The 26659-nt window shown below is 40.8% G+C and overlaps 3 protein-coding genes across 3 annotated transcripts in view; 2 read left to right on the top strand and 1 right to left on the bottom strand.

Annotated features, from left to right (window-relative positions):
• Positions 1 to 224: 224 nt before the first annotated feature.
• bbs10 (Bardet-Biedl syndrome 10) lies at positions 225 to 2402 on the bottom strand. The gene is made up of 3 exons (XM_080504843.1): positions 2291 to 2402; positions 1248 to 1345; positions 225 to 1126 (listed from the first exon to the last, which is right to left on the bottom strand). Exons 2-3 carry the CDS (start codon positions 1310 to 1312, stop codon positions 319 to 321), a joined length of 873 nt encoding a protein of 290 aa, XP_080360969.1. The 5' UTR covers positions 1313 to 1345; positions 2291 to 2402; the 3' UTR covers positions 225 to 318.
• Positions 2403 to 6454: 4052 nt separating this feature from the next.
• Positions 6455 to 11243, top strand: LOC308136503 (synaptotagmin-A-like; the record flags this gene model as incomplete). Its single annotated transcript, XM_080504841.1, has 8 exons — positions 6455 to 6584; positions 8353 to 8534; positions 9052 to 9165; positions 9312 to 9479; positions 9638 to 9805; positions 10135 to 10252; positions 10594 to 10727; positions 10812 to 11243. 8 exons carry the CDS (start codon positions 6455 to 6457, stop codon positions 11016 to 11018), a joined length of 1221 nt encoding a protein of 406 aa, XP_080360967.1. The 3' UTR covers positions 11019 to 11243.
• A 2759-nt stretch (positions 11244 to 14002) lies between these two features.
• otogl (otogelin-like) overlaps positions 14003 to 26659 on the top strand; it is a gene marked incomplete at both ends in the record, with an annotated part of 29036 nt that continues 16379 nt past the window's right edge. Inside the window, 27 exons of the mRNA XM_080504727.1 lie at positions 14003 to 14075; positions 14457 to 14499; positions 14795 to 14840; positions 15098 to 15176; positions 15278 to 15370; positions 16683 to 16837; positions 17505 to 17626; positions 18195 to 18400; positions 18841 to 18965; positions 19566 to 19672; positions 19789 to 19895; positions 20018 to 20143; positions 20237 to 20345; positions 20979 to 21025; positions 21111 to 21259; positions 21351 to 21477; positions 21593 to 21770; positions 21864 to 21988; positions 22519 to 22728; positions 22865 to 23033; positions 23178 to 23252; positions 23477 to 23520; positions 23741 to 23906; positions 24601 to 24708; positions 24937 to 25075; positions 26100 to 26234; positions 26438 to 26584. Of these exons, the coding sequence (XP_080360853.1) occupies positions 14003 to 14075; positions 14457 to 14499; positions 14795 to 14840; positions 15098 to 15176; positions 15278 to 15370; positions 16683 to 16837; positions 17505 to 17626; positions 18195 to 18400; positions 18841 to 18965; positions 19566 to 19672; positions 19789 to 19895; positions 20018 to 20143; positions 20237 to 20345; positions 20979 to 21025; positions 21111 to 21259; positions 21351 to 21477; positions 21593 to 21770; positions 21864 to 21988; positions 22519 to 22728; positions 22865 to 23033; positions 23178 to 23252; positions 23477 to 23520; positions 23741 to 23906; positions 24601 to 24708; positions 24937 to 25075; positions 26100 to 26234; positions 26438 to 26584 (3210 nt within the window). The remainder of the gene's footprint in view (positions 14076 to 14456; positions 14500 to 14794; positions 14841 to 15097; positions 15177 to 15277; positions 15371 to 16682; positions 16838 to 17504; positions 17627 to 18194; positions 18401 to 18840; positions 18966 to 19565; positions 19673 to 19788; positions 19896 to 20017; positions 20144 to 20236; positions 20346 to 20978; positions 21026 to 21110; positions 21260 to 21350; positions 21478 to 21592; positions 21771 to 21863; positions 21989 to 22518; positions 22729 to 22864; positions 23034 to 23177; positions 23253 to 23476; positions 23521 to 23740; positions 23907 to 24600; positions 24709 to 24936; positions 25076 to 26099; positions 26235 to 26437; positions 26585 to 26659) is intronic.

Below are 26659 nucleotides of genomic sequence, written 5' to 3'. Positions count from 1 at the left end.
AGAAAAAAAAAACTTAATGTTGAGACAAGGAAGCAGGCAACTATCATCACAATCACAAAGGAGATAAATATTTAATACAGTTCGTATTATACAAAGATTAACTGAGTTTATGTTTTTATCTTCACTGTTCACAAGAAGATTGTCTCAGATTTTAATTGGTCTTTGAATTGCACCACACATATCAAAAGTAACAGAAAAAGTAATTTAATGTCTCTGTAGGAGTGTAAAAACTTTGCATTAAAAGTATTATAAAACAAACAATACTAAACTATGACTATCAAACTTTTCTTTAATAAAGTGCAAGCACACGACACAATCTCAGTCATCGTCTTCGTCCTCCCAGGAAGTGTTTGTGAGTGTGTGGGACTGACTGTGAGGAGCATTGTGAGTACGGAGAATGCCGTCCACCCGAAGGAGACTTGTTAGACACTGCAGCACAGAAAGGAGTAGCTGGTATTTACAGGAGATGGATTCAAGGCCCAAGTCCAACGTAAAATCTTTTGACGGCATGTCACCCACCCCAAAACAACGTGAGCTCAGTTTACTCTCCCCTCCATGTACAGAACTTGTGGCGTGTTCATGTTCGGGCATGAGGTCTAATAGGTGGGAATGACTTGAAAGAAAACTCACGACCCTTGTTTGAGTCTCCAGGAAACCTCGCCGACTGTGAGAGTAAATCTGACGAGGGACGATCAGCAGGGCATTTGCCAATAACTGAGAAACCGCAATAGATGTCTTTTCAGAAAGTGAAACTGAGCGGTTGTGGCTGTGGTGTCGGACAAGGACATGGTGTAAGACAAACTCAAAAGTCCCACCGGAAGGTATCACACAACCACTCTGGAAAACGTGTTTATCGTGAGAAAGTGTATTTGACGATTGATATGCTGTGCTGTCAGTCTGACGGTCTCTATGTCCGGTGGTGCCAATAAGAGGCGTGAGTTTTCTCCTCGATGTTGTATCTACTGTCAGAGGCAGGGGCTCCCAAGTTGTGAGCAACATGCGGATGGCGTCTCGAAATGCGCTTGCGTACTGGTCGGTCTGCCCCTCCCCTGGTGCACAAAGTACCAGACTGCAGGGTTTGACCTTGACCACTTCTTCCGAATCATGGAAAGACACGTGGACATACCTGTGGAAGATTAAAAGCTGCTATTAATCAAACTTGGTTTTGAAAAGAAAAGAGGCCTATGTAACTTTAAACAAACAACAAAGGAAAAAGACAAGGTTCTTTTGTTTGATTTTTTAAATACCTGTGGGCTCCCAGCTGTATTGGTCGGCAAAAGGAAAGTGTAGCAACATGCTGCGGCCCGATCATCCGACAGTCGGAGACCGGAGTGGCACCGCTTAGCTGAGCAAAAACAGAAAGTTCATCTTCGCTGACACACTCAACAATGCACATCTGTGCCTGTGTGGCTAAGGCCAGAGTGGCAGCAGACTGTTTCACTGCACACACAAGTAAGGAGACCCCCAAAGTTTGCAGGTTTGCAATGACGCACCCAAGAGACCTTTCTATCCAGGCACTAAAATGCATGATATTGGTCCCTCCCGCTGCGCCGCCTGCCCCCAATTCAAGTACTTCTCCTTCATCGAGGATTTTTGGCTGTAGGTCACCTGTAAAAACTACAGCTTTAATTGATTGCTGGTAATTAGGAGGGACTGGTGTAGCAAAGTCCCTGTGAATGACCTGCCCCTCAATCAAATGTGAAGCGCTGACAGGAAAACCTGATACAGGTGTATGCAGTGCAGGGAAGTTGTCATTTAAATACTGAATTGAGAAGCAAGGTTGACATTTTTGAAATTTCCAGTGATTCAGCAAACCAAACATGAGGTCACTGACAAAGTCACTGTGCACGTGACTGAGGCGGGTATGAAAAAAAGAAGCCAGCAGCTTTCGGACATACATATTGTTTGCTTGATTTGAGGATTGTGTTTCGGAAGTGAACTCCTCCCAAGAAATGCAGCATCCATAAGGTACAAGTTCTGTAATGATGATATCATCTAACTCCTTTGACGCAAATGCGAGCAGTTTGTCAGCTAAACACCTGGCAGAGGCAGACTCTGCTGCTTTTGTGGAGTTATAGGATTGAGACATGCGGGGCTCCTTGTTGGCTGTTGCATTAATCATCCTGAGTAATGACGCCAGCAGCAAGATAAAGGTCTTGGATCCATCGCCTGTTGCAGTGCTGTGTTTCCTGACACACTCCACAACAAACCTAATATGAGGAAAACAAATTATAATGAAGTAATGACAGCACACAGAGGAGTTTACCATTAAATGTTAATAGGTGTTTACCGGGCCACTGGATTCTCCAGTTGCAGCGCTGTCAGTATATGTGTCCCGCTTCGACTCAACATCGCCTGTCCTGTGTCTCGAGTGAACAGCACCTGTCCTCCTTCGGGGCCAAAACTGCGAAGGACGACTGACTCCAGGACACACACGGCCTGCAAGACATCTTTCAGGTGGACATGCTCCAATGGCAGCATCCTCTTACCCTGTAAGAGGCAACATCACAAAAACAAAATGTTTGGACAGATACTTGTATAAACAATAAATACGAAGCCTACACTTATTGTTGTAATATATGAATTGTCTTAGCAGTGAGACATTTAACCTCAGCAAGTCTCACTTTCAAGAAAGAGCTTTCCTTTGAGATTACCTGTGCATGTCCACACAGACAATCCCACTTCCTCTCATAACGTAAAAAGTGAAGAAACTATATGCATGTTAAGTCAATAGGTAGGAATCTGTGTCGATGTGGTCTGTATGTTTTATGATTTTAACCATATGGTCACTTGTTGACTTGTTACTAATGTATTTATCCTTTACTTGGTCTGGGCCGGGACAGGCTATAACACCACCTAATCCCAATCTTGATAAAAAATGAATGGATGATTAAAGATCAACTATACGCTCCTCACAGGCCGTAATATCAGTTACAAAAAGTTGCATTTTGGCTGATTGTATGTCATACGGAAGAGCAACTATTACTGAAAGGATTCAGTGGAGGCCAAATGAATGGCTCTAAAGCGCCAAAGCAGCAAGTGGCAGCCAATGGCTGATGGGCTTTAGATGGCTGGCAGGTCATGATATAATTAAAAGATCTGGGACTTCTTGGCTGGTGTTCGTCCTGTTGGCTGAGAAATCAGAATGCACAAGGATGGTGAAGGTGTAGGTTTTTTTTAAGTATGTTGTCTTCAGACGTTTGAAAATATGATATCCGAAGAAAAGTGTTGAGCAGATGAGTGTTTATCAAGACTGCAGTAGACAGGGTTTCATTTTGTTTGAATGGCCACATGTAGCTACTTTTTTACCTGTTAAGGCACCTCAAGAGATTTGTAGGATCTGCAGCATACATTGCAGAAAGGTCTCTATAATACGCGAAGATCCACAGAGAACACAGCCATCTGTCTCACAGCGATTTGTGTAACTATTCTCCAAATCCGCATCACTGACTGTGACGGTGGCTACGTTAGCATTAGCTACTCGCAGCATTGCTCTCTGTATCTACGCTTTTACCAGCGGCTCGCGCATTATTTCTGTGATTATAAAAAACTTCTGACATCCGTCATATTACAATCGCACGTACCATGCACTGTTCCAAACAATGCGTTTCTTTGGAAATGTGAAATAATTTGGTCCAGACATGCATACATACGTTGTCAAAGGGACGCTCAGCTGTGTCTCCTGGAGACAGGACTTCTTCTGTGGTGGATCTTCTCAATCACAAACGAGTACTGCCACCTAGCGGGAGTTCACCACCAATACACACTGCACAGGTCATAGTTTCTGCCATTCTGCTTTTTTCTTTATCAAACTGTGCATGTGTGTTTGAATCTCTTTTCTTCATGGTTTGGCCTTGCATGTATTTTTTTTGTGTCTTTGGCAGGAAATGAGAATCTGCATCTTTTCACCAACCTTCCCCAGTTTCACATCTATTTAACATCTTGAGTCACGACTTGTTTGGGAGCCTAGTTTTTAATATTTGTAAGTGTACAATATGTGCATGATGAATGTTCTGTTTGAATGTATTCAATTGCCACTGATTTGTCTTTCAGGTTTGTCTTGTATATGTATTATCTTAATTATATCCATGCTTTTTTTATTATTATCTAGAAATAAAGCATAATTGGCAACAGGTATTAAAGGTGTCAGGTCAGGGTTGTAAGATGCATTAAAATAAAAAAAATAAAAAATATATATGTATATATGCCAATTTTGCAAATTGTGATCACTTATCTGCAATCTTTATTCTAAGTGAAGGAAACACAGGAACTGCATCTCTATACATGGCTCACACAGAGGTTATGACGCTGCCCTCTTTCCCTCTGTCTCATCCCTCCTTGTGTACAGTATCACTGGAACCTCAAGGTGATCGAGGCGGGGCTGGAACATGATCTCTGTGTTGCTGCAGAAACCACATCCTAAGTTTCTAAATCAGGCAACATCATCTATACATAGACAAAATGAGACAGTCCTGCCAGATGTACAGATGCATGCATGCATCTGTACACACACACACACACACACACACACACACACACACACACACACACACACACACACACACACACACACACACACACACACACACACACACACACACACACACACACACACACACACACACACACAGCTGTCCACTGTGAATGTAAATGTCCTCTAGTGCTGAACTCTCACTATGCTAACGAGCATTTAAAAAGCCATGTCACTACACTAATGAATATGTATCAGTGGCCCGTTGAGGGTGACCTGCAGGGGTGGGACAGAGGTCACCAGAGGTGGGGCGTCAGGAATAAGGACCAGCAGCCCTCTGAGACCTGAATGGACAGAAAAAGAACACACACACACACACGCACACGCACACAAAAACAGGGATGTAAATTCGTATATACCAACCCAAGATCTATCGTGTTCCACCCTCCCTCTCGTTGCTCTTCAATCTTACTTTCACATGCCTGCACTGATCATCTTCATGTCTCAGACCTGGTGAGGCACAAAAACAAAAGCGCAAGGTGATGACACTTACCTCACCACACCATTTCTCCCCACCTCTCCAGTTCTAACACCCTCTCTCCTCCTTCTCCTACACTTCTCTTGAAGGAAAGTACATGCGAGGCTGAATATTGTCACCCGAACGACTCAACACAGGTAAGTCAGCACCTTTTACATTTTACTTCTCATTTTCATCTCATTGCTTAATTAGTAAATGAAAATTCAATATTTGTTCAATCTTGACTGATTTATGTAAATAGAAACTATGTGAATTCTCAACAATGGATTAAAGATTAAACAAAGAAAGACATTTATAAGTGAATTCTTCATTTATCATTCATGATTTAGGGATTTTTTTCAATCTCGAAAATTGTGAAATGAGTTAGAGAAGGTTGAGAAAATTTGCGATGAGGCTGTTTAAACTGAGGCAGTTTAAAACTTGCCAGTTTAGTGAATCACAGCTAACCCTCAGAAGTGTATACCCTATATGTAGTTTTGTATAGGATTACAAATTGCCATAATTGCCTCATAGAGTAAGAAAACAGTTTTAACTGAGAAGAGAGACAAGGATCATATGACTTCAAACCTTATTCATCTAAAGTGAAAGTCATGATATTGATGTATAAAAATAATTTGTTCCTGCACATAGTATTCTCTATACTAACAGAGGAAAGTGGCATAATAATAATAATAATAATAATAATAATAATAATAATAATAATAATAATAATAATAATAATAATAATAATAATAATCCCACATCGATATAGGCATGTTTCACTTTTGTTCCTGCAATTGTCAGTGCGTCAGAGCTGGTTTCTGTCTCACGCTGTCTTTTTTGAGATGACTGGTGTATAATTCTGAAAATGCCGGCAAAAACTAAGATCAGTGTCTGCTCGGATGTGTGATCTTGTCTGCTGATTCAGCCGCAGATACTCAATACCGGTAATGTCTGCAGAACAGAGCGCAACATACCAAAAATATGTTGTGGAGGTGAAGCGCTCGCTGTGGAACTTTTCCTCTAATTTAGTTTCTTTGCCCGCACCAGGCGTGACCTTGGCACAGTTCTCACCTCTGGCAGCTCAGTGTGGGACAGCTGAGGTCCACGTGTGACGCCTCAACCCCCACCTCGCCCTACACCTCCATGTCAGTGCATTTGGCAGAGACAGCAGGTTTCACATCCTGTGTTCAAGTGTTATTGCCAGGCCAGCAGAAACCAGAGCAGTTATTTGACACGAGTGTTCATACAGTGACTATAAGCACATTATTGCTTCAAATATATGATCGATACTTTGCTGTGCATGCTTGCTTACATTGTTTATTTAATCATTTAGAGCAGCAACTTTTTCTGTTTTGTTTTATGGAGAATTGTCAAAAAGTTGTTTGTGTTGTGATTTCTCTTTTAGGAACCGAGCCTTATTTTTATGCATCTCTGTTTGTCTGAATTCTGGATTATCTGCTATAATGACTGGGAACCGGCGAGCTGCACTGAGCCCCTCGTCTACCCCTATTTATTTGCAAAATGAAACAAGCCCGTCTGGCCAAAAACCATCCGGAGGGCACAAGTTCATGAGTGAACTACGCAGCATCCACAGTGAGTCAATAAACACCAAAATTAAGTTCCACACCTCTGAGTTAACTTGAGAAACCTTGACTCAAAAATGATATGCATGTATTGATAATCATAAGAATTTCTGGCATATGTAGCAAATCTTATTTACAACTACACTTTAGGCAGTCGCGCAGAGACTTATTTACATAATATGAAAGCAATACCGACTCAGCAGTTTGCACAAGGTCAGGACATCTGAAAGTGTAAATATTCAAAACATCCCAGATTTTCCATCGTTACAGGAGTTCTTTAGGATGCTTATAAAATTTCACTAACAGTCTCTAAAACTTTAAAATGAAGAGGCATGTCTGATTCCCTATTCTGTTGGACTGTGAGGAGACAGTTACACTGATGGTAAGCATAAAGTGTTCAATAAAAGTACAAGATGTTTGTTCCAGTAATGCGTGCCTGAACGCAGCAGAGTCACCCTGTACATGGACTAGATAGATACATATCTATTCTTTTGGGGGAAAATAGATCTTATTACCAGCAGTGGATAAAGTTTCTTTTACAGAAGAAATAAGATATGTTTGTGAAAACAGCAAATATATTTTACACAAATGAGGGAAATGTTCATACTTACATTTCTGTATGGCATATTGGTTCATCAAGTCCAAAAAAAAAAAAAAATCCTGTTTGAAGGAGGGATTGTTAAAGAAAGTCTTGCTCCCATAAATCTGCAATGTTGCTTGTTCACTTTCCGCCATGCTGACAGTCTGTCACAGACATTTTGTGTGCCTTTTCTCAGTAATCATGTCCTATTGGCTGTTTCATTTAGGATCATCTTATACATTGTAAAACAAAAACTAAATACATATTTTCACACTTGTCATACATGATTTTCACTGATGGACAGACGATAGGAACATTTTATTGAAGTGTTATTTTTTTCATAACTCTTAAATAAGATGCAACATATTTCCAAGTTTAGGAAGCACGATAATAATAATGACAAAGCCATGCCCAGTACAAGTGATCAAAATAAAAGTAAAACACATGTTTTAAAAATGCAAAGTGAAAAACCCCCAAAACAAAACAAAAAAACCCCATGTATTTTTACTTTGAGCCTAAAATCTGTTGAGGTAGGCCCTCCCGGTTCTGGAGGGAGACCGTCCTGCATGATTTAGATGTGTCATTGCTTCAAACCTAATTGTAAAATGTAGTTCTTAATCCTTGGTAGTTTTCTGAAGCTTTTCGGGTTAATGCACCCATTTAGTTTGTTGGATAAAGAAGAGGTTGAAAACATGTAGGTTTATGAATAGAACACAGACAGATACATTTTTCCATTACAAAGTGTAAGATTTTCTTTCTTCTGGGTTTAGAATGAGAATTAACATCATTGATAATCATATTCCCCTTGACAACAGAGAAAAAAAAATGCTTTTACAAGAACACTTTTCAATCATTAGCTGGAGATCTGAGCTCCAGTCCCCCTACGAACAGATCCATCTTTTATACGCTTACTTTGCTTTTTGCCCGGTGAGAAAAAGGCCAAACAACAGCACAGTTTTAAATCACTAACCTTGTGGGCTATAGGCTCAGCCTACATTGTACTTTTCAGTGTACTTGATATGTCATTGACCCTGTGTGTCACAAAGTGAGGAGAAATTGTATTGTTGTCCGTGAAATATAGTTAAGGGGAAACTTTGGGATAACCTCCAGAACACTGAGTCCAAGCAGCTGCCTGAGAATGCGTGTAAAATATTAATATATCCTCCATGTGTCTGTGTGTGTTTTTGTGGACCCGCAGTGCCGTCATGGGCTGGTGCTGCCCTTTGCATTGTGAGTTTGTGTGTGGTGTTGTCATGTGCAGTGTGTGTGTGGAAGAAGTGCTTCAAAAAGAAGGACAAAGACAAAGACAAGGACAAGAATAAGGGAAAAGAGAAGTGCAAGGGAGTCTTTGACACCGAAATGGATGGAGGTTACAATGAGGTAAGCAACACACTCAGAGTCTCCTGCAGCAGACGCATTGTCCTTGCAACATATCACAGTCCTGACATCCGGGTCACAGAGGACTAGTAAAGCTGTCGGGGCATGTCAGGACTAATGGATGTTTTACACGATCCCTCATGTTATAGTAAAAGTTGATGTGAGCTCGCAGATAGGTGGTTTCGACTATCCCCAAGGATGCACGTTACATTTAAACCCAATGACGATGTAAAGTGTTACTGGAAGAGAAGTATTAGTGGTGCTGACCTTTGATTGTGCCGCCGCATATCATAAGATCTAAACATAGCACAAACAGTTGTTGCACAAGGTGTGTGGCTGGTTACTTTTCAAAATGTGTTTGTGTGTGTGTGTGTGTGTGTGTGTGTGTGTGTGTGTGTGTGTGTGTGTGTGTGTGTGTGTGTGTGTGTGTGTGTGTGTGTGTGTGTGTGTGTGTGTGTGTGTGTGTGTGTGTGTGTGTGTGTGTGTGTGTGTGCGTGCGTGTGCGTGTGCATGCGCACAGACCCTGAAAGAAGAACTTAAGGAAACAGATCTGTCAGATAACGAGCCAAAGGAGGAGGAGGAGAAGCTGGGCAGATTGCATTTCACATTAGACTACAACTTCACAGAAAATTCGGTAAGTTCCCGCTGTTCATTGTGACATGTTTTTGCTCGCCATGTGCCAATCTCTAAATGTCACATTTTAATACTATTCTTCTCTCTGTCAATTGCCCTGACTGTCTTCTCTGCTCTCTGTTACTTCCCTGTGCCACCTGACTCCAGCTGGTGGTGGGCATCTTGCAGGCGGCAGAGCTGCCCGCCATGGATGTGGGCGGTAGCTCTGACCCTTATGTTAAACTCTACCTGCTTCCCGACAAAAAGAAAAAATTTGAAACCAAAGTTCATCGAAAGACTCTTGAGCCCAACTTTAATGAAACGTTCACATTCAAGGTACAATGAATGCCTTTAATGCCTGTGGAGCTCAGCCATGATTAATACAAATGCTTTCTAATGTCAAAAACTTTAGGAAGCCTAATTTTCAAACAAAAACTGCTATTTGGCCATGCTGCAAATGTTTTGCTATAATTGATTTGGGCTCTGATGTGTAGGTACCGTACACTGAGCTGGGGGGGAAAACACTGGTGATGACCGTGTACGACTTTGACCGCTTCTCCAAACATGACGCCATTGGAGGTGTGAAGATCCCAATGAGCAGTGTGGACTTCAGCCACTCTCTGCAGGAGTGGAGGGATCTGCAGAAGGCAGAAAAGGAGGAGGTGAAAGCCCACTGTGAGAAGTGGAAAACAGCATGAACTTGAAAAATTCTATTTTCGTTGTCCCAAAGCTGGGTCTTTTTAAAAGCATTTTTTATTCGTGTAAAATGTGTTTTCTGTGTGTTTAGGTAGCTGACACTGTTGTGTCTCTGTCTTTATATATAGACAATATTGCAACCAAGAATACTTCACAATCTTAAGTATTTCGAGAATTAGCACAGCCTCCACGACTTAGGTTTTTTTTTTTTTTCCCCCAAACTGTATTATTCAAGAAGCAAAGGTGTATCAGACAGTCTTACAACAAGATACTCACTTCATTCTCTGTGTATTAGAGTGAGCGGCTGGGAGACATATGCCTGTCCTTGAGGTATGTGCCTACAGCTGGGAAGCTGACAGTAGTGATTCTGGAGGCTAAAAACCTGAAGAAAATGGATGTGGGTGGATTATCAGGTGAGCAAAATAGCTAAAAGTACAGGTTCACAGACGGTTTTGCCACCACTGTCATGACTTTGCTGCTAAAATGCAGGGGATTTTTCAGAAGAAGCATTTTTGTACCACTCCAATTCAATTCAAAGGAACATATTTTAAAATAAATATTCATGTCTGTAGGCTTTATTGTATTGTATGCGAATCTCAAAATAATCATGACTTGTTAGCTTTCTGTCCGTTTCTATTCACTTATATGTTGTACTTTTACAATAGATGATGTGTTTTATTGTTTGAGTTTCTGCATCAATGCCAGTTTGTTGATTTGCTGCTCTGACATAAAGCCTCCGTGTTTTTACTACCAGACCCTTACGTGAAGATTCACTTAATGCAGAATGGGAAAAGACTCAAGAAAAAGAAAACGACGACTAAGAAAAACACTCTGAACCCTTACTACAACGAATCTTTCAGCTTCGAAGTGCCATGTGAACAAATAGAGGTACACAAATCTGTGCATGCACACGCATCCACATAAATACAGCCATCAGCAAGTCACTGCTTTTGTCTCTGTGTTCATTAGCAGAAGGTACAGGTAGCCGTGACCGTGTTGGACTACGACAAGATTGGGAAGAACGACGCCATCGGGAAGGTATTGCTGGGCGGCAACAGCACTGGGACTGAGCAACGCCACTGGACAGACATGCTGGCGAACCCGCGCCGACCGATTGCCCAGTGGCACAGCCTCAAGCCGGAGGAAGAAATCAAGGCAATGATTTCCAACAAGAAATAAAACATTCTTCACCAGTCAGCAGGAAACCTAGCATTTACCTCAGCTACTTGCAGTGTGTGTTCCTACCTCTTACCCACCCTATTTTAAAAACAAGCAAAGCGACTTAACTTAGTAAATCTGCCCGACGACACTCTGCTTTATCTTTGATCAAAGTCACTATTACCGACTGCAGGCTTCCTTCTCTCAGTAATTTTGCCATACTACTTCTGACAATCCGATTATTTTAAACAAAGTTGTATCACAATGTACAGAAAATAAACTCATTGTTTGTTTTTTTCTTGTGAGCGTAATCTGTTATGTGCCGTTAAATGCTGAATAAAATGGTGGTTATTCTGAAAAATTTAACAATCTAAAGCACTTAAATGTAAAAAAAAATGGCTCTAATTTTAGTACTTAAATAATTCAATATTATCATTAATATTGAGCTTAAATTATTCACATTTCATTTACATTTTGCACACCGGCAGCGGCTTAAAAAACATTTATATGAGCTAAGAAAATGTTCTAATTAAACTTTTGGAACACAGCCGAGAATTAAAGAAAAGCCAAGTCTTGACATCATAAATTATAGATGGGTATTGCTTCACATCACAGGCAAAGTGAAGAGAATAAAAGCCAGAAACTACAACAGAGATTTTTTTTTCATAGATTCTCCCAGCCTTGATGTTTATTGCATGAGAATAGTAAAGTAGTTTTTTCTCACAGCTGACATTTTGACTTCTGTAGGAAACACTTATCATGTTTCAACCAGCATGAACAATGGTTTTGATTTGGTTTGGCATGCACTATACCAAGACCTTCAAAATGAACTGGAAGCAATCCAACTCGTAGTAATTCATTCACATATTTACCACCCACTATATATTGAGTTATATTCACAAACAATTACTTATTTATATAAATTGTGTCAAATTATATACTGTTAATCTCCAGCTATTTTTTAATGCTTATATTGTGCCTGTGGCATCAATTTCTAATTAAATAGTTTAGTCATTGTAGTGGGCAAAAACTGATATTAATTGTGTTGGTAATTATAACAATTATTGTATGCATTCCTGAATAAACAGTCAGTGCAATCAAGATACCACTGGTGGGTTTTCTGACTTATTACTTTGTGCTCTGAAGCACATCGAATTGCAGGATGATGGCAGATGTTCTGTGTACATGCAGATATTGCAAATGCAAAAATCATCATCAAAATGGAACTTAGTAATTTTATAGAAATAAACAGAATGCCAAGCACGTGTGAGTGCTCGGTCAAAGAGTTCCCTTCCTTTGCTAAGTATAATTGTGAGCAATCACTTCCCTTTGTCTGTGACCAGGTAGAGTGCTGGTTGAATGTGTACAGGTAAAAATGGGTTTAAAGGCTACTCTGGCAATGTTCAACAGAAGAAATTAGTGTCTTAAATTAGGGCTATAGGGCTTAAATTTTGATGGACAGGCACGTCTTTTGAAGCATGATGAAAGGTCTGCAATTGCCTCACTGCAATTTTCTGCAAGATCATTTGTGAACCCGAAGCAAGTAATTGCTTGTCGTATGGCGCAAATTGCATGTATTAATGTAAAATTGAGAACCTGCAGAGAGTAAACTCTGGAAGTCCATCTCCTTACACAATTTCTGGTCAGCCTCTGGGTTGGAGTTTCTCCCCATATGTTGAGCATATTGTACATATTCTCAACAGTAACTGTAATAACTCAAAGTGACATTGTTGTTGTGCATTATGCACGGGCTAAATGTTGCACAGACTGTACATAAAGATGAACAACACATCATCCCAACTTCATCCCACAACATAGAGAAGAGGATATAGCTGGGTTACAAGTGGGGTGATGTCAATGATGTCAATAGCAAGATTAGATGAGAAGAGGACATGACTCGTGATGTATCAATGACCTGCCCATGTACAAGCCAGATCCAATCAGTATTGGCTAATTTATTGAGAGCAGCTATTGATCAGGAAATTACTTACAATTGAAAAAGAAACAGATCAAAAAGGTGACCTCAAACAGTAACTGGTCTATAAAGAGATAAAACCTTTGAGTTTAAAAAGAAGGAGGATACTTTGACTTGTATTTTTCTCAGCCCCTATGGTTTAATTTTTGAAGCGCTCTCCTGTAATCTACCTCCACATACATTAAATAATCTAAATCATACATTGATTTCAAATTAAGAGAAAAAAGGCAGTACTCACATGAAGATATGAATGTAACTGATCAAAAAGCCCCTCCCTTTAGTGCCATTTCTGTAAGAAATTAATAATAAAAATGACTTGGAAAAAGTATAGATTGAGAGCAATAAAAAAAACAAAAAAACAATATTGATTTAAACACTATCAAGTGAACACTCCAGATTCAGATGATGATATTGCCCAACAGTTTTTGAGCTTGCAAATTAACAACAATCCACTCCAATGCACCTGGGAAATTCTAAGATATCTTGGGGGAAAATGCTATTTGTGTAGGTTAATCATATTTGGCTCTTCCCACTTAAATGCAAAAATCTTTGTTGCCCTCCCATGGCCTGGCATACTAACGACATCGTTGTCCCTGTGTCCGCTGCTGCAGTGTAAACAAAATCTTTTTTTTTTTTTTTTATGGATTAGGCGCTGTCACGTGAAACGTTGTCGCGTAAACAGGGCCCCAGTCTCTCAGGATGTGTGTGAGAGAGAGACTCTAGTATCAAAGGTGTCCCACCCGTGTCACGTGAGCAGATAGACAATCCACGCGGACCCTTCAGGTGTGAGCCCGGCGGTGCGGTGATGGAGCTCCGGCAGCCGCCCGAGGAGGAGGATGAGGAGTGACGGAGCAGCACAGGCTTACCTGCCCACACAGGTGTAGCTCTTCGTCATCCGCTCACGAGGGTGGGGGGGAGGTTTCCACATCCTCCTGGTACTGTCGCCACCAAACGGTCCTGATCGCTTTCCTCCCGGGACAGTGGACATGCACCCTTAAAGTTTCTGCGGGACTTCCTTCCGGACTCTGAGATGAACTTAAAGTGGACAGTGAAACGATTTCTTCTCATGTCCTTTTCAGTCTCCCACCTGCTGTTACTTGAGGGTGAGTCACAACAATTTACCTGTCCTGACTGAGTGCTCTTCTAATAAAGTTTGTTTCACAGAAATCAAGGTAAACCGGAATGACGCTAATAGATGTACTATATTCACTATGTAATCAAGCTGCATTATCCCTAAAAAACAATACATCCACAGTATCTGTCAAAAGTGATAAACTTGTTTTTAAATTAATACAGTCCATCATGTCTCAACTGCTCTTTTCCTGTGTTCAAACTTATTCCATGGATTTCATTGAAAATATGTATTGAAATACTTGAGATTATAGTATTTATTCTATAAGCAATACATTATTTAAGTAGCATGTTGTTGTTTTTTCTTTTGTTTTACTTTAACTTTATTCCTAATTGCATAACTTTGTGTTTAGGAGCTCAGAGTCAACTTTCATTGGCTGAGGGAAGACCACAGAGGTAAATGTAGGGGGCAAAGACAATGTTTCTCTCTTACAATTATTCTTCTATTAACACAAAATTGTATTGTCATATAGATTATGTAATTTTATTGATGATTGGCGTGATGGAGACGTTTACAGTTTCTGGAGTATTTGATAGACTGTGTGTGTGGGTATGTGTGTGTGTGCGTGCGCGCGTGCACATGGGATCACTAAGGAGTAGTTTGGAGTCTGAATTCAAGTGGTGTAAAGTGCACTTAAGTCTCCCCTCTGACTGTTTCTTCCCGCTAATGTGCATGTTTGTGTGTGTGCAGAAGGGCTAATGCACTTCGGAAGAAACGGGATCTCCTCGGGGAGGAGGTTTGTACACTACACCTAAGAGAACCAGAGGAGGTCAGGGCACCCACATGCGCACAACACCCTAACAGGCACAAAGCTGTCTTTGTAAAGCATGAGACGCACTCACTAACACATTGCACTTTCTCCCACTCAACCTGACGCAACTTTGAACATACAGGAGGTACACCAGTGGTGCAACAGTGCATCGGAGATGTGGTTAAGGCCTGAAAAATATTCAAGGAACTACTCTAAGTGTCTCTTTTGTGTCGTTTCCTAAGACATACAGGCCATTGCTGTCAGAGGGTGCTCTGTCACGCAGCATTTTGCACAACTACACTGCCCGAGATGCCTCCTCAGGTAAAGACCAAAGTCACCCTGAACACGTTCACAGGAGCTCACAAAGTCATTGCTCAGGTAGAACAGCATCAGACAGTCTGAGTTCTCCGCGTTTTTCCCAGAATACTGCGGCTGCCTCAATGGCGGTTGGTGTCAGGAGGATGGTGTGTGTGATTGTGCTCAGTTCCAGGCACTGGGAGACCGCTGCCAGATCGGTGAGTAATACACAAACTAACAGGTGTCTTCTTTATGTGTCGGGCTCAGATTTTTTTTTCTCCAAATCACCACTCCTGGTATGCAGCAAGCCAGCTCCTCCTCACGTATGATTTAAAAAAAAAAAAGAAAAGAATTTTTAATAACAGAATTCAGTTACACACGCATACAAAAGTCATTCATCAAACATCAGTCACCAGCACACACTCAAGTATCAATTATCAGATTTCCCTAGATTTCATTTTCTTTCATTCTCTGTATCTCTTTGTTGATTGAAATCTACCACTTTCTGTCTAGGCTCTGCACACACACACACACACACACACACACACACACACACACACACACACACACACACACACACACACACACACACACACACACACACACACACACACACACACACAGGAGAAGTAGATATAAAGTCACTTGACAAAGCTAATAGAGTAAGGACTGATTGATGGAGTTTCTGGTTTCTTTATTTTGAACAGGACCCCTATACAGTATATCTTAAGATCTGATTGTGAAGACATTTTCATTTCACTGTACTAACTTAGTGTTGACACACACACACACACACACACACACACACACACACACACACACACACACACACACACACACACACACACACACACACACACACACACACACACACACACACACACACACACACACACACACCCAGAGAGTACTATATATTTGTTGTAGTTAATAGAAAACAAAAAAAAAACTTGTAAAAAATAAAATAAAGAGCTGGAGTTTAAAAAATGAGCCAAACCAGCAGCTTTCAATAGAAATAAGTTTGAATACCCTCACAATTTTAAATAGCTGTGCAACAGAGCTCAAACCAATCAAGATATTTTCTCCAAGTATTAAATGCAACAGAGGAATTAATTGGATTATTAGGTCCTTTTGATAAGATGATACATTATCCTGATTCACCAAATGAACCATTTCGGTTTACGATATGCATGACAACCTACTCACTAAGAAGATTAGAAGATGTGACTCACTCTCACCACCTCCTTTACCTGCTCAGAGTTTGGGAAGAGTCTTCGGCAGCGTCTTGGCTTTGCCAGTCATGGGGATTTCCTGCAACAAAGGGCTTTTATAAAATTCAGATATTCATTTTCCTCTGATAAGTTCACTGAAATAGGAGGTGCTGAAAGATGAACCGCGGTTGAAAGAGAGAGGATGTACGGCATGTTCTCTCGGTTAAGTGTCCACTTGTGATGTTTGTGTGGTGGAAATCGAGCCACTTCATCATTACAAGAATCTTGCCTCAGTAAATTGTTCATTTTTCCTCTCAAGTACCTAACCAGGGCCAGGATAGAGACGGGATCTGCAGGTCGTGGGGTCAGCACCACTACGAAACCTTTGATGGAATATACTTCTACTTCCCTGGAACCTGCTCTTATGTTCTGGCCCAGGACTGCCACTCGGCTACACCCCAGTACACAGTGTGGGTAAGGTTGCTCCTCTGTATACAAGCACTGTGAAAATGCTACTTTCACTTTCCTCAGAAGTCCAGCATTATCCGAATTGTCATACTAACTAGGCAAAATACATGGGTTGTACAGAAGCATATTTTCTGTCATTCAGTAGCTTTGGTAAACCACTTATAACAGTCATTTCACGTCCATCTTTTGTTTGGAATATTTGGAATCCATTTACTTTTTGTTTTGACCCACTGCACTTAAATACAGTACAGGGTTCTTCAAAGTGGACACTCCTTCAAACAAACCAACACTCATGCTTTGACTCACTCCAAGTAATAACTCTTGAATGAATACTGCACTTCGAGATTCATTTCACATTTGATAAGTAATATAGCAGCAGATATTTTTGGTAACTATTGAGATCCAAAGGCAATGGAATTCTCAAATTGTTGTCTAAGGTCTCAAAGCTTTTTTTTAATTTTTTTAAATCCAGCCCAAAGCTCACATAATGCAACCAAAGAGTTGAATGAATTTAATTTACAGCCACTTGTTGCCATTGTTGGTACCATCATCACCTGATAAGTGACTGTGTTTATAAGATTGCCAGTTAATCCTCTTTAATACGTTTCTAAGCTTTTCCCTCGAGGACCCTTCTCTTTGATTCTTCTCCTCACTGTTTCTCATTTCTCCTCAGGTCCACAACAGCAGAGTGTGTGAGGGGAGTGTGTATTCATGTCCAAGAGCTCTCTCTCTGTTTTTCCCAAATGAAGAGGAGATTCATATATCTGGATATCGAGTCCATCAGGGAGGTCGCAGGTGTGTGCGTCATCTTGTATAGATGAATACAATGAGGTTCAGTTCTGCTCTGCTTGAAGATCAAAAGAGCAACTAATTGAAATGAATGTGTGATTATCAAATGCAAATTGATTCACAACCATAGTTATTTGGGCATAGGGGAGACGTTAGAAGCACACAAATCAAGGGAAAATGGTGAATAAGCCATCAGTGTCAATAAATTGCTCAACTTCTAAAATGAATGAATGAATAACGAAAATAATGAAAGAAAAGCAAAAGGAAAAAACTAAATATGTTCTTCGCAACTTCTTTTGCTATCTGATTACCTGATGTCATTATCGCATTTCACATGTTTGCATGTTTTATTTTTTTGTTAGACTGATTTAGATGAAGAGCAAATACTAGTGATAAAGTGTGTAGTAACTTTACAGGACATGAATGTAAGACAATTAACTGGGTTGCATGTTTTTTGTATGAAAAGTGCTCTATAAATAAAATTTGATTTGATTTGATTTGATTTGATTTGATTTGAACTGCCCGGACAAAGTGTAGGAACCTACGTTTGTGTGTGTGTTTCTTTGAATATCAGATTAAGTTTGCCTCAGACCATAGGCGGTGTGTTCATCGAGCGATTAGCTGATTACCTGCTCGTGAAGAGCGTGTTTGGCTTCTCTCTGGCCTGGGATGGGGGCTCCGGTGTCTACCTGAAGATGAGCGAGGAGCACCAGGGCGCGCCGTGTGGCCTGTGTGGGAACTTCAACCACATCGCTGGTGATGACCTCACGACTGCTCGTGGTAAGACCGGCCTGACTGGCCCCCTCGTCCTCTTATCCCTTCTCTCAGCAGCCACTCATGGCAATTATTGCTATTATACACTCAACATTGATTCTGACCAATTACAGGAGCAACGAGAGAGAGAGAGAGAGGTAGAGAGAGAGAGAGAGAGAGACGGCTGGTTTTGGGTTTGAATGGCTGCAAGAAATATCTTTCCTCAGATGAACAGTTGTACTTGTTTAGGGAGAAAATTGGCCAAATGGACTGAATAGTAGACTCCCCAGAGCATTCACAAATTAATTCCTCTCCTGTTTTTTTTTCCTAACAGAGAGATTGACTGCAAGGAATTAAACCAAAAAACCTATATGAATTGCAGCTTGGCCTACCACACATGCGTTTATGGGTTTTGTTTGTCTTCATTTATACAGTATCTCTACATGATTGATGACATTCCGTTTTAGGCATTCGAACTGATGAGCCTGCAGTGTTCGCGAACAGCTGGGCAGTGGACCTGCCTCGCGAAAGAGCTTGTCCCTCAGTAGATCTGGACTTCAACGGACCCTGCCATTCTGAGTCAGACATGGATGTAAGAACTACTCAGTAGTAACTACTTGGGACAGTCACAATGGCAAACCCCACGTTCAAGTTTATTGTTTAGTCATTTAACACATTTTTGGAATTTTCAATTGCAGTTATTTATGACATTGATGTGAAGAAAACAGGAACAAACATATGACCTTATCTGCATTTTTGAGTACATAAAGGGTACAATTATAAAGAATGAAACAATGAATTGAATTACTAGTTTGTGTAATAAAACTATGTTAGATGCTTTGGAAAGTAAAATTTTCCTATGTGTCTTAATTTTCTGAGATGCATCTGTTTGTGGTTTTACAGAGCGTGTGAAAGCTGGCCAAAAATATGTACACTGTAAACCTGAAGAAGCTCACAGAACTCAAAACTTTTTGTGTTACAGATTACACAAGAATATTTCAGTGATTTTGTTAAGTGTTTTAAGTTCATATAAAATAAATTATTTAAATGTCATCTTTAAACATTTAACAACATCACTTAAATATTCTTGTGGAATCTGTTACACAAAAAGTTTTGAGTTCTGTGAGCTTCTTCGGGTTTACAGTGTAGTTTTATATTCACATTGCATTACATGTATTGTGAATGTGTGCAGGATGCCATAGAGAAGTGCAGTGCGCTTCTGTTCTTTCCATTTCTGTCCTGTCATGAAAACATCGACCCAAATCCCTTCGTTGCCAGCTGTGTCTCTGACCTTTGTATGTAAGTGTGAAAATGTACAATGGAATTCATATACATTTAACCTTTAGTCACACAAAAAAAAGTTATTTTGTGAATACCAAGTGTCTGAATAAACATTACATTTTTTCATTTTTCAGCTCGGACGATGAGGAAACATTTTGCCGAGTGTTGGTTGAGTACACCCGAGCTTGCTCACATGTTGGATATCCAGTAAGAGAGTGGAGAGACAGCTTCCCTTCTTGTAGTAAGTTAATGTCACAGCTCTACATTGTCATGTGAATTCACACAAGATGTCCTTATCCACTGCAATATTTGAACTCTGGTCATGTTCCATCCTTCATATTAAAACTGGATGTTTGTTTGTAGATGATGGATGTGAGGACAGTTTTGTGTATAGAGACTGTATCAGCTGCTGTCCGCCGACCTGTACATTTGAGAAGGAGTGTCTTGGAACCAACCTGCATTGTCTGGATGGATGCTACTGTCCTGATGGTATTTACACAAAACTTTGAAAAAACAAATGTGACCTGTCTTTAAATTGTGTGTTTGCACCAGCGGAGCTCAAACTGCACTCTGTCCACACAGGTCTTATTCTTCAGAATGGAACATGTATTGCTGTTTCTCAGTGTCCCTGTGTTTACCATGGAACATCATATGTGCAGGGACACGTGCTGCAACAGGGCTGCAGCATCTGGTAAGTGAATATTGCCCCTTTAATGATGGATCATATAGAAATAAATAGTTGTGCTAAATATTTGGAAAGGTGTTGCTTGTGTGCGATTTTATATGAGCATACAAAATATTTCACAGTTTTGACTACATTTCTCACAGTGCCACATTGTTGTGTTTGTCACTCTCCCACTCTGTGTGCTGATTGTTAAAAAATAAATAAATAAATTGAACTGATGACACTAAATGTGACCATATCGGCCGTGCACTTAAAACTACTGTAGTAATATCTCCAGTCTAATAAATCAGATTTAGTAACCTTTTTTTTACTGATATCTAATTTCAATCTAAAGAGAGAAGGCTTTATGCTTTGACTATTTCTGATTTTGATCTGTCCAGTGGTGCTTCAAATTACATTAATCAGTGACCTTCACTAGTGATAATGTCAACCAATACCAAAAGATCAACTGGTGCCAGGTACATGACTGTCAGACCGACAAACAGCTTTTAACCTGTTGCTGCGAGAAAAATACAATTAATAAAAAAGGCTCTATAGTTGATATTAATTTGTTTTAGTCAATTCCTATTGTCAGTACATTATGCAAGGGCTAAGAATGGCCAATATGTGTTGTGTACTTATTCTGCTGTCATTTTTCAGTGTTTGCATGGGAGGGGTGTGGAACTGCACTGAGAATAACTGCACAGGTGTGAATGCTCTTTAAAGAAACTTTGAAACTAGCAAAGTAGTGAAATCCCGACTCAGAAGCCTCTGCTCTCTGTCTTTTCTCAGCCGAGTGTTCGGTTGTAGGAGATGTGTTTGGGACAACATTCGACGGGAGGATGTTTCTCCAGCCGGGGGCGTGTCAGTATGTCCTGGCAAAGAGCCGCAGCAGCAGCAGCAGATTCACTGTCACACTGCAGTACACCACCTGTACAGAGGTAGCATCCACAGCTGCCGACACGTGCACCGTCCTGATGCTGCAGTGTTCTAAATACAGACATGGACTGTGGTTTGTATGTGTGTTAACAGCAGCAGGCATGTATCCAGTCAGTGACGGTGGTGTTGGATGAAGATGTGAGCCATCAGATCACTTTAACAAGAGAGGGGGAGGTGGTAATTGGCATCAACCCAGCACCCGCACTCCCCTATGTTGATGGTAAGAATCACACGTTGTCATAATACTTCCTTTCTGGCCTCAAATTATGAGAATTAACAATCATTCGATTTAGTGAAATTTTTTTGGTATGTTGTGCATGATGTCTTTTGCACAGATGCAGTTGAGGTGCGGAAGCTGACCTCTGTGTTCACGCAGCTAAAAGCAAGGATTGGTCTGAGGCTGCAATACGACGGTCGTGGCGGGCGAGTCTACGTGCATCTGGACAGTCAGTGGCGGGGGCAGACGTTGGGTCTTTGTGGAACCTTCAACGGAAATCTACGAGATGATTTCCTGTGAGCAAGTACTTCTCACATCTGTACCAATGTTAGAAGTGCTATAACATATTTTGAGATGTAATTTGCAGCGAATGTATTTTATGTGTGCAGATCTCCTGCAGGTATGATAGAGGGAACTCCTCAGCTGCACGCCAACGCTTGGAAGGTGTTGTCTGCTTGTGTTGCTCCTGTTAACCTGCCAATTATCGACCCATGTGAGATGAATCAACAGAATGGTAACAATATCTTATTATTATTATTATTATTATTATTATTATTATTATTATTATTATTATTATTATTATTATTATTATTATTATTATTATTATTACATATTACTTGACTACTAAGTTGAAAATTATGAAGGATTAGCCCTTCTGTTAAATTGTGTCTGAATATTTTTTTTTTTGTTAGAATAACACAAAATAATCAACACAATACATTGTTTGTTTTTCCATTCACTCACGTTTTTTTTTTCCATTAGTAAATAAACAGATCTGAAGAATGTAAAGCACCATTATTCAAATTGTGAATAAAGTATAAACTGATTGATCTCATGAGGAACGTTTAGGTGATTTACATAGAAAACTGTGACAAATTGGATTGTGATTTTTTTCTTCAATGATGATTAACATTGCAAGAATAAAGTTTAATCATACCATCCCACACAGTACATTCACTTCAAATGCTAGCTTCTATATAGACTGTTTTATTGATATCTGGGTAACATTGTGACTGATATGTATTTCACTTGCATATCTTCTAGTTTTTTATGCGTCCCAGTGTGAGGTGCTTTTGGGAAGTATGTTTGCTCCGTGCCATGGCTACATTAGTCCGAATGTCTACCAGCAGCAGTGCCGTTACCAGGCTTGCCGCTGCGGCGGCAGCTGCCTGTGCACCGCCCTGGCTCACTACACATACCTGTGCTCCAAACATGGAGTCAATGTCAACTTTAGGTCACAAGTCTCAGAATGTGGTAAGTCTCTGACCTCTAAATCTCAATTCATTGTTTGCTTTTTTATCAAATGTAAGCACTCTCGATTAATCATTTATTGCAGTTATGTTACACTGCGTAAATGGCTCTGACCATGCTATTTGTGTGGGATTTACAGGAGTGGTGTGTCTTGGAGGTATGCTGTACCACGCGTGTGTTTCGTCTTGTGGCCGGTCCTGCCGTGCGCTGTCCAACACTGAGATGTGCAACCCCGATGACTGTGCAGAGGGATGTGGCTGCCCAGATGGCAGTTACTATGATGATGCACGCCAGCGCTGCGTGCAACTGTAAGACTTAAGCACCTCATACATCATCCCCACAATGATCATCAGTTGCCATTTGGCCAGAACAACACCCATAAGCATACATCAACACAGCTAGCATCATCAATAATTAATGTCATCTGAATAATGCCATGAGTGTCTCTTCAGGTCGCAGTGTCACTGTTACTCTGTGGGTGTTGTGTCGCAGCCGGGGGAGGTGACTTTCAGTGCCTCTGGCCCCTGGTGAGTCACAGCCTTTTTTGAGAGAGCGGCTAATTTCCTTTTAGCTGCTCTCATCGTTGCATGCGATGTAACATACATGCACACAGCGTCTGACTCATTTATGAAGGCTGTGAGAACCTGACATTTTATCGAATGAGACATGTGGCACCTTGTGTTTGATTACATTATTCTTTTTCCAAAAACTCATCACTTTTTTTGTCCTCCCTTCCTGTCTCCTCCATCAGCCTGTGCAGAAATGGGAAGATGGAGTGTGTGCCAGAGGAAAAAGGTAACCTCTCTGCACTTTCCCCCCCCTCCCTTCAGTTCCTACTCTCCTTCGTTCCAACAACAAAGTGGTGTTTCAGGCTGTGTCCCTCTTGCTGTAATCAAGAGCCTTATGTCTGTAGACGTAGCTTGTTTCCCATGGCTGGCAGTAACGGTTGATGTTCAAGGCGACTTTGGCATTGATTTTTCTTTTGTCTGTGTACGTGTGTGTTTGAACACCGAAGAGCCAGATAGCATAGAGATCGGTGAGTGTCCAGAGGGGAAAGTGTACCACAGCTGCACTGAGCAGAGAGGAGGAGTGGCCTGCGCGCCGACCTGCCGTAACCTGATGTTGAACCTCACCTGTCCCCCCAACACACCGTGCATACCTGGCTGTATCTGCCCTCCCGGGTAATAGAAAGACCTGCTGTGTTGTGTATTGTTTTTGAGTGACCAGATTACTTTTTTCCAGTGATCTTGGCAGAACACACTGTTATTTTTCCCCTCCTTCATTATAGGCAGCTACTTCCTTTCCTGCAATTGAGTTTTTTGTCCTTTTAAGTGAAGAGTACTTTATTGTCATGAACCTTTTCTTGATTTTCCTCCGCTGGCAACTGCTTTATGATGCAGTAAAACCCAAAATATGAAGAAAAAAAACACAGGAAAAGTTATGTTTCTGGAAATGGATACCAAGCAAACTTTTAAAATCAGTCATTGGTTATGTGCATTCTCATTCTACATATCATTAAACCAGCAGTGCCAGTGTTTCTCTTCAGTCATATTGTGAATAACCTAAAACCCTAGCATTTTTTCAGCTTTCAGCAGGCTTATCTTCACAAACTCACCCTCAAAGCAGGGTATTGATCAGTGAGCTCTCACTGCTGCATCTTCCTGCAGTTGGCCCTTGTTATGTCTGTCTGAGTGTTATGTCTGTTTATCGTCCTGAAAAAGTGTCACTTTAAACTATATGAATTGATCAGATTAAAAAAATCTGAGTTTTATAGAAAGCTCCTTGTTTCAGCGCACATTTCGTTGCCACTAGTCAAAATCTCCCCATGCCTAACTGTTTGCATTCACACTGCATACCTCTGTTACATCCACGAAGGCTGGTGCTTCACCAAGGGGAGTGTTACTATCCAGAAAACTGCCCCTGTGCCTGGCTTGGACTTGAATACCTGCCTGGACAAACAGTAGAAACGCCTTGCTACAAATGGTATGTGCCTGTGTTGTACTCGCTTTCTCCATTTCTTCACAGAAGAAAACCAGACTCGAAGATGTATTTTCTTCCACGTAGTGCAGCAACCCGTCTCAAAGCAGCAAAGCAAACTATTGCTCTATTATTCATCAAAACAATTGTACATGTTTGGTCTAAAGTAGCACTTTTGTCCTGCCTGTTTTCTTTTTGCTCTTCTCATGTGCATCTGCCGGCCCGTACCCTCAGTGTGTGTCACCGTGGCTATTTTAACTGCAGCTACTCTCCATGCCCGGCTGTGTGTACTGTTTACAGCGACAGACATTATCACACCTTTGATGGCCTGGAGTATGACTACCACTCTGACTGTCAGGTCTACCTGCTTAAAGTGAGTATTGTCTGTTTCAATCTGTGAAAGTGCCACCCAATGGAATGCAAAAAAAGTTGTAAAATGACATTTTATAGATTCAGATTTAGCCTTAAAAAGCCAATCATTGAGTCACTGAATTATTGTATGTGTATTGCAAGTGTAACATTTTGAAATGGCACTTTTGTTATCAAAATCTTGTCATCTGACCATGAGGTTTTTTCTTTCTTTTTTTTTTTTTAAATGAAAAAGCAAAGTGCTGTTTATCTACAACAGGTCCACCAATAGTTGGTTTCCAAGAAATATTAAATGTTGACTCCTAATATAAAATGCATCTTTCACAGAAAGAAAAAACACCAAAAAGGTTTTGTTTTTTTCAAATAATAACTAAATCGTTTCAACTCGTAGTCACCAAGTTTTAGGAGCTGACTGTAATCTAACACGATGGCATGCATCATGCCAGAGATGCTGCCCCCACACAACTGGTTGGCAATCATACAGTGTGCCGATTAAAGGGCCGATTCGAGAAGGAACATCCACAATATCTTCCAACCAATACTAATTTGGATCTGGGAAAGAAGATCCAAGCTTATTTTCTAATTTTGGAAGCAAGTACCACTTTTAATTAGAGCTGATTAAGGTGTATATGTGTGTGCAGGTGAGGTTTGCACCATGGTACTGCTGTGCAAAGAGGTATTGACACAAAGAGACCAGTGTTCGCGTTAAACCCCAGGGCTCCTGCGCTCCCAGGGATATAGAATTAGAATTAGCAGAACAGACATTGCGATTCAGATCCAACGGACTGCCGGCCACCGCGCTGAACTGAAAAGAATAGGGGGGGAAAGGACAGTGCTGTCCCATAATAGGGTTGCTTCCTCTTCTTGTCAAGTCTTTTGTATCTAAAAAGATGGCATTGAAAGATAACACCAAATTTAATTTGTGTTTCTACTGTTCTATTAACAAAAATAATCCCCCCCAAAAAACAGTGTTTTGTTGCAGAGATTAAAGGTTTGAAGGTTCATATTTTGTCTTCCTCTCTCACCAGAGTGCAGGAGAAACTGAGATATCCATTGTCGCACAAAACAAGGACTGCTATGAGAGCGGCATTGTGTGCATGAAAATACTGGTTATTCACGTGGGACTTACCAAGATCTACTTCACTGACAACTCTGGCAACCCTGTATGAATTGCATGCACACAATCAAAGTCTTTGCAACCCAGTTAAACTAGTTACCTGTGCGTGATGTGTGTGTGAGCGTGTGGTGTGTGTGTGTGTCCGTGCGTGTATGTAGGCATGCGTGCGTGTGTGTTCTTTTGAAAGTAACAAATATGTCAGTCAAACCTTTAGTGGTTAGTTCTAATGATCATGTTTATCTGCATCAGAGCCCTTCCACAGTCGTGGGTCGAGGGTCGGAGTTTGAGCTTTGGAAAGCAGGCTACTACACAGTGGTGCACTTTTCCAATCAGGATCTGACTATTCTCTGGGACCGAAAGACAACTGTACACATCAGAGCTGGACCTCAGTGGAAGGTCAGAGCTGTGTGCACATTTGGGAAACGACAGTGTTATTCAGAGAAAATACACAAGATCACAACTCAATGTCAC

This window comes from Blennius ocellaris, assembly GCF_963422515.1.
Source record: "Blennius ocellaris genome assembly, chromosome: 11".
In the NCBI taxonomy this organism is placed as follows: domain Eukaryota; kingdom Metazoa; phylum Chordata; class Actinopteri; order Blenniiformes; family Blenniidae; genus Blennius; species Blennius ocellaris.
Note: the sequence above shows the minus strand (reverse complement) of the source record. Positions and strands in the feature narration are given on the sequence as shown.

Excerpts from the sequence above, each read along its gene's own strand:
- bbs10 (XM_080504843.1), bottom strand. The coding sequence starts at position 1,312 with ATGATCGGGCCGCAGCATGTTGCTACACTTTCCTTTTGCCGACCAATA. Across the intron at positions 1,127-1,247 it reads ATACAGCTGGGAGCCCACAG|GTATGTCCACGTGTCTTTCC; the intron begins GTATTTAAAAAA and ends AATCTTCCACAG.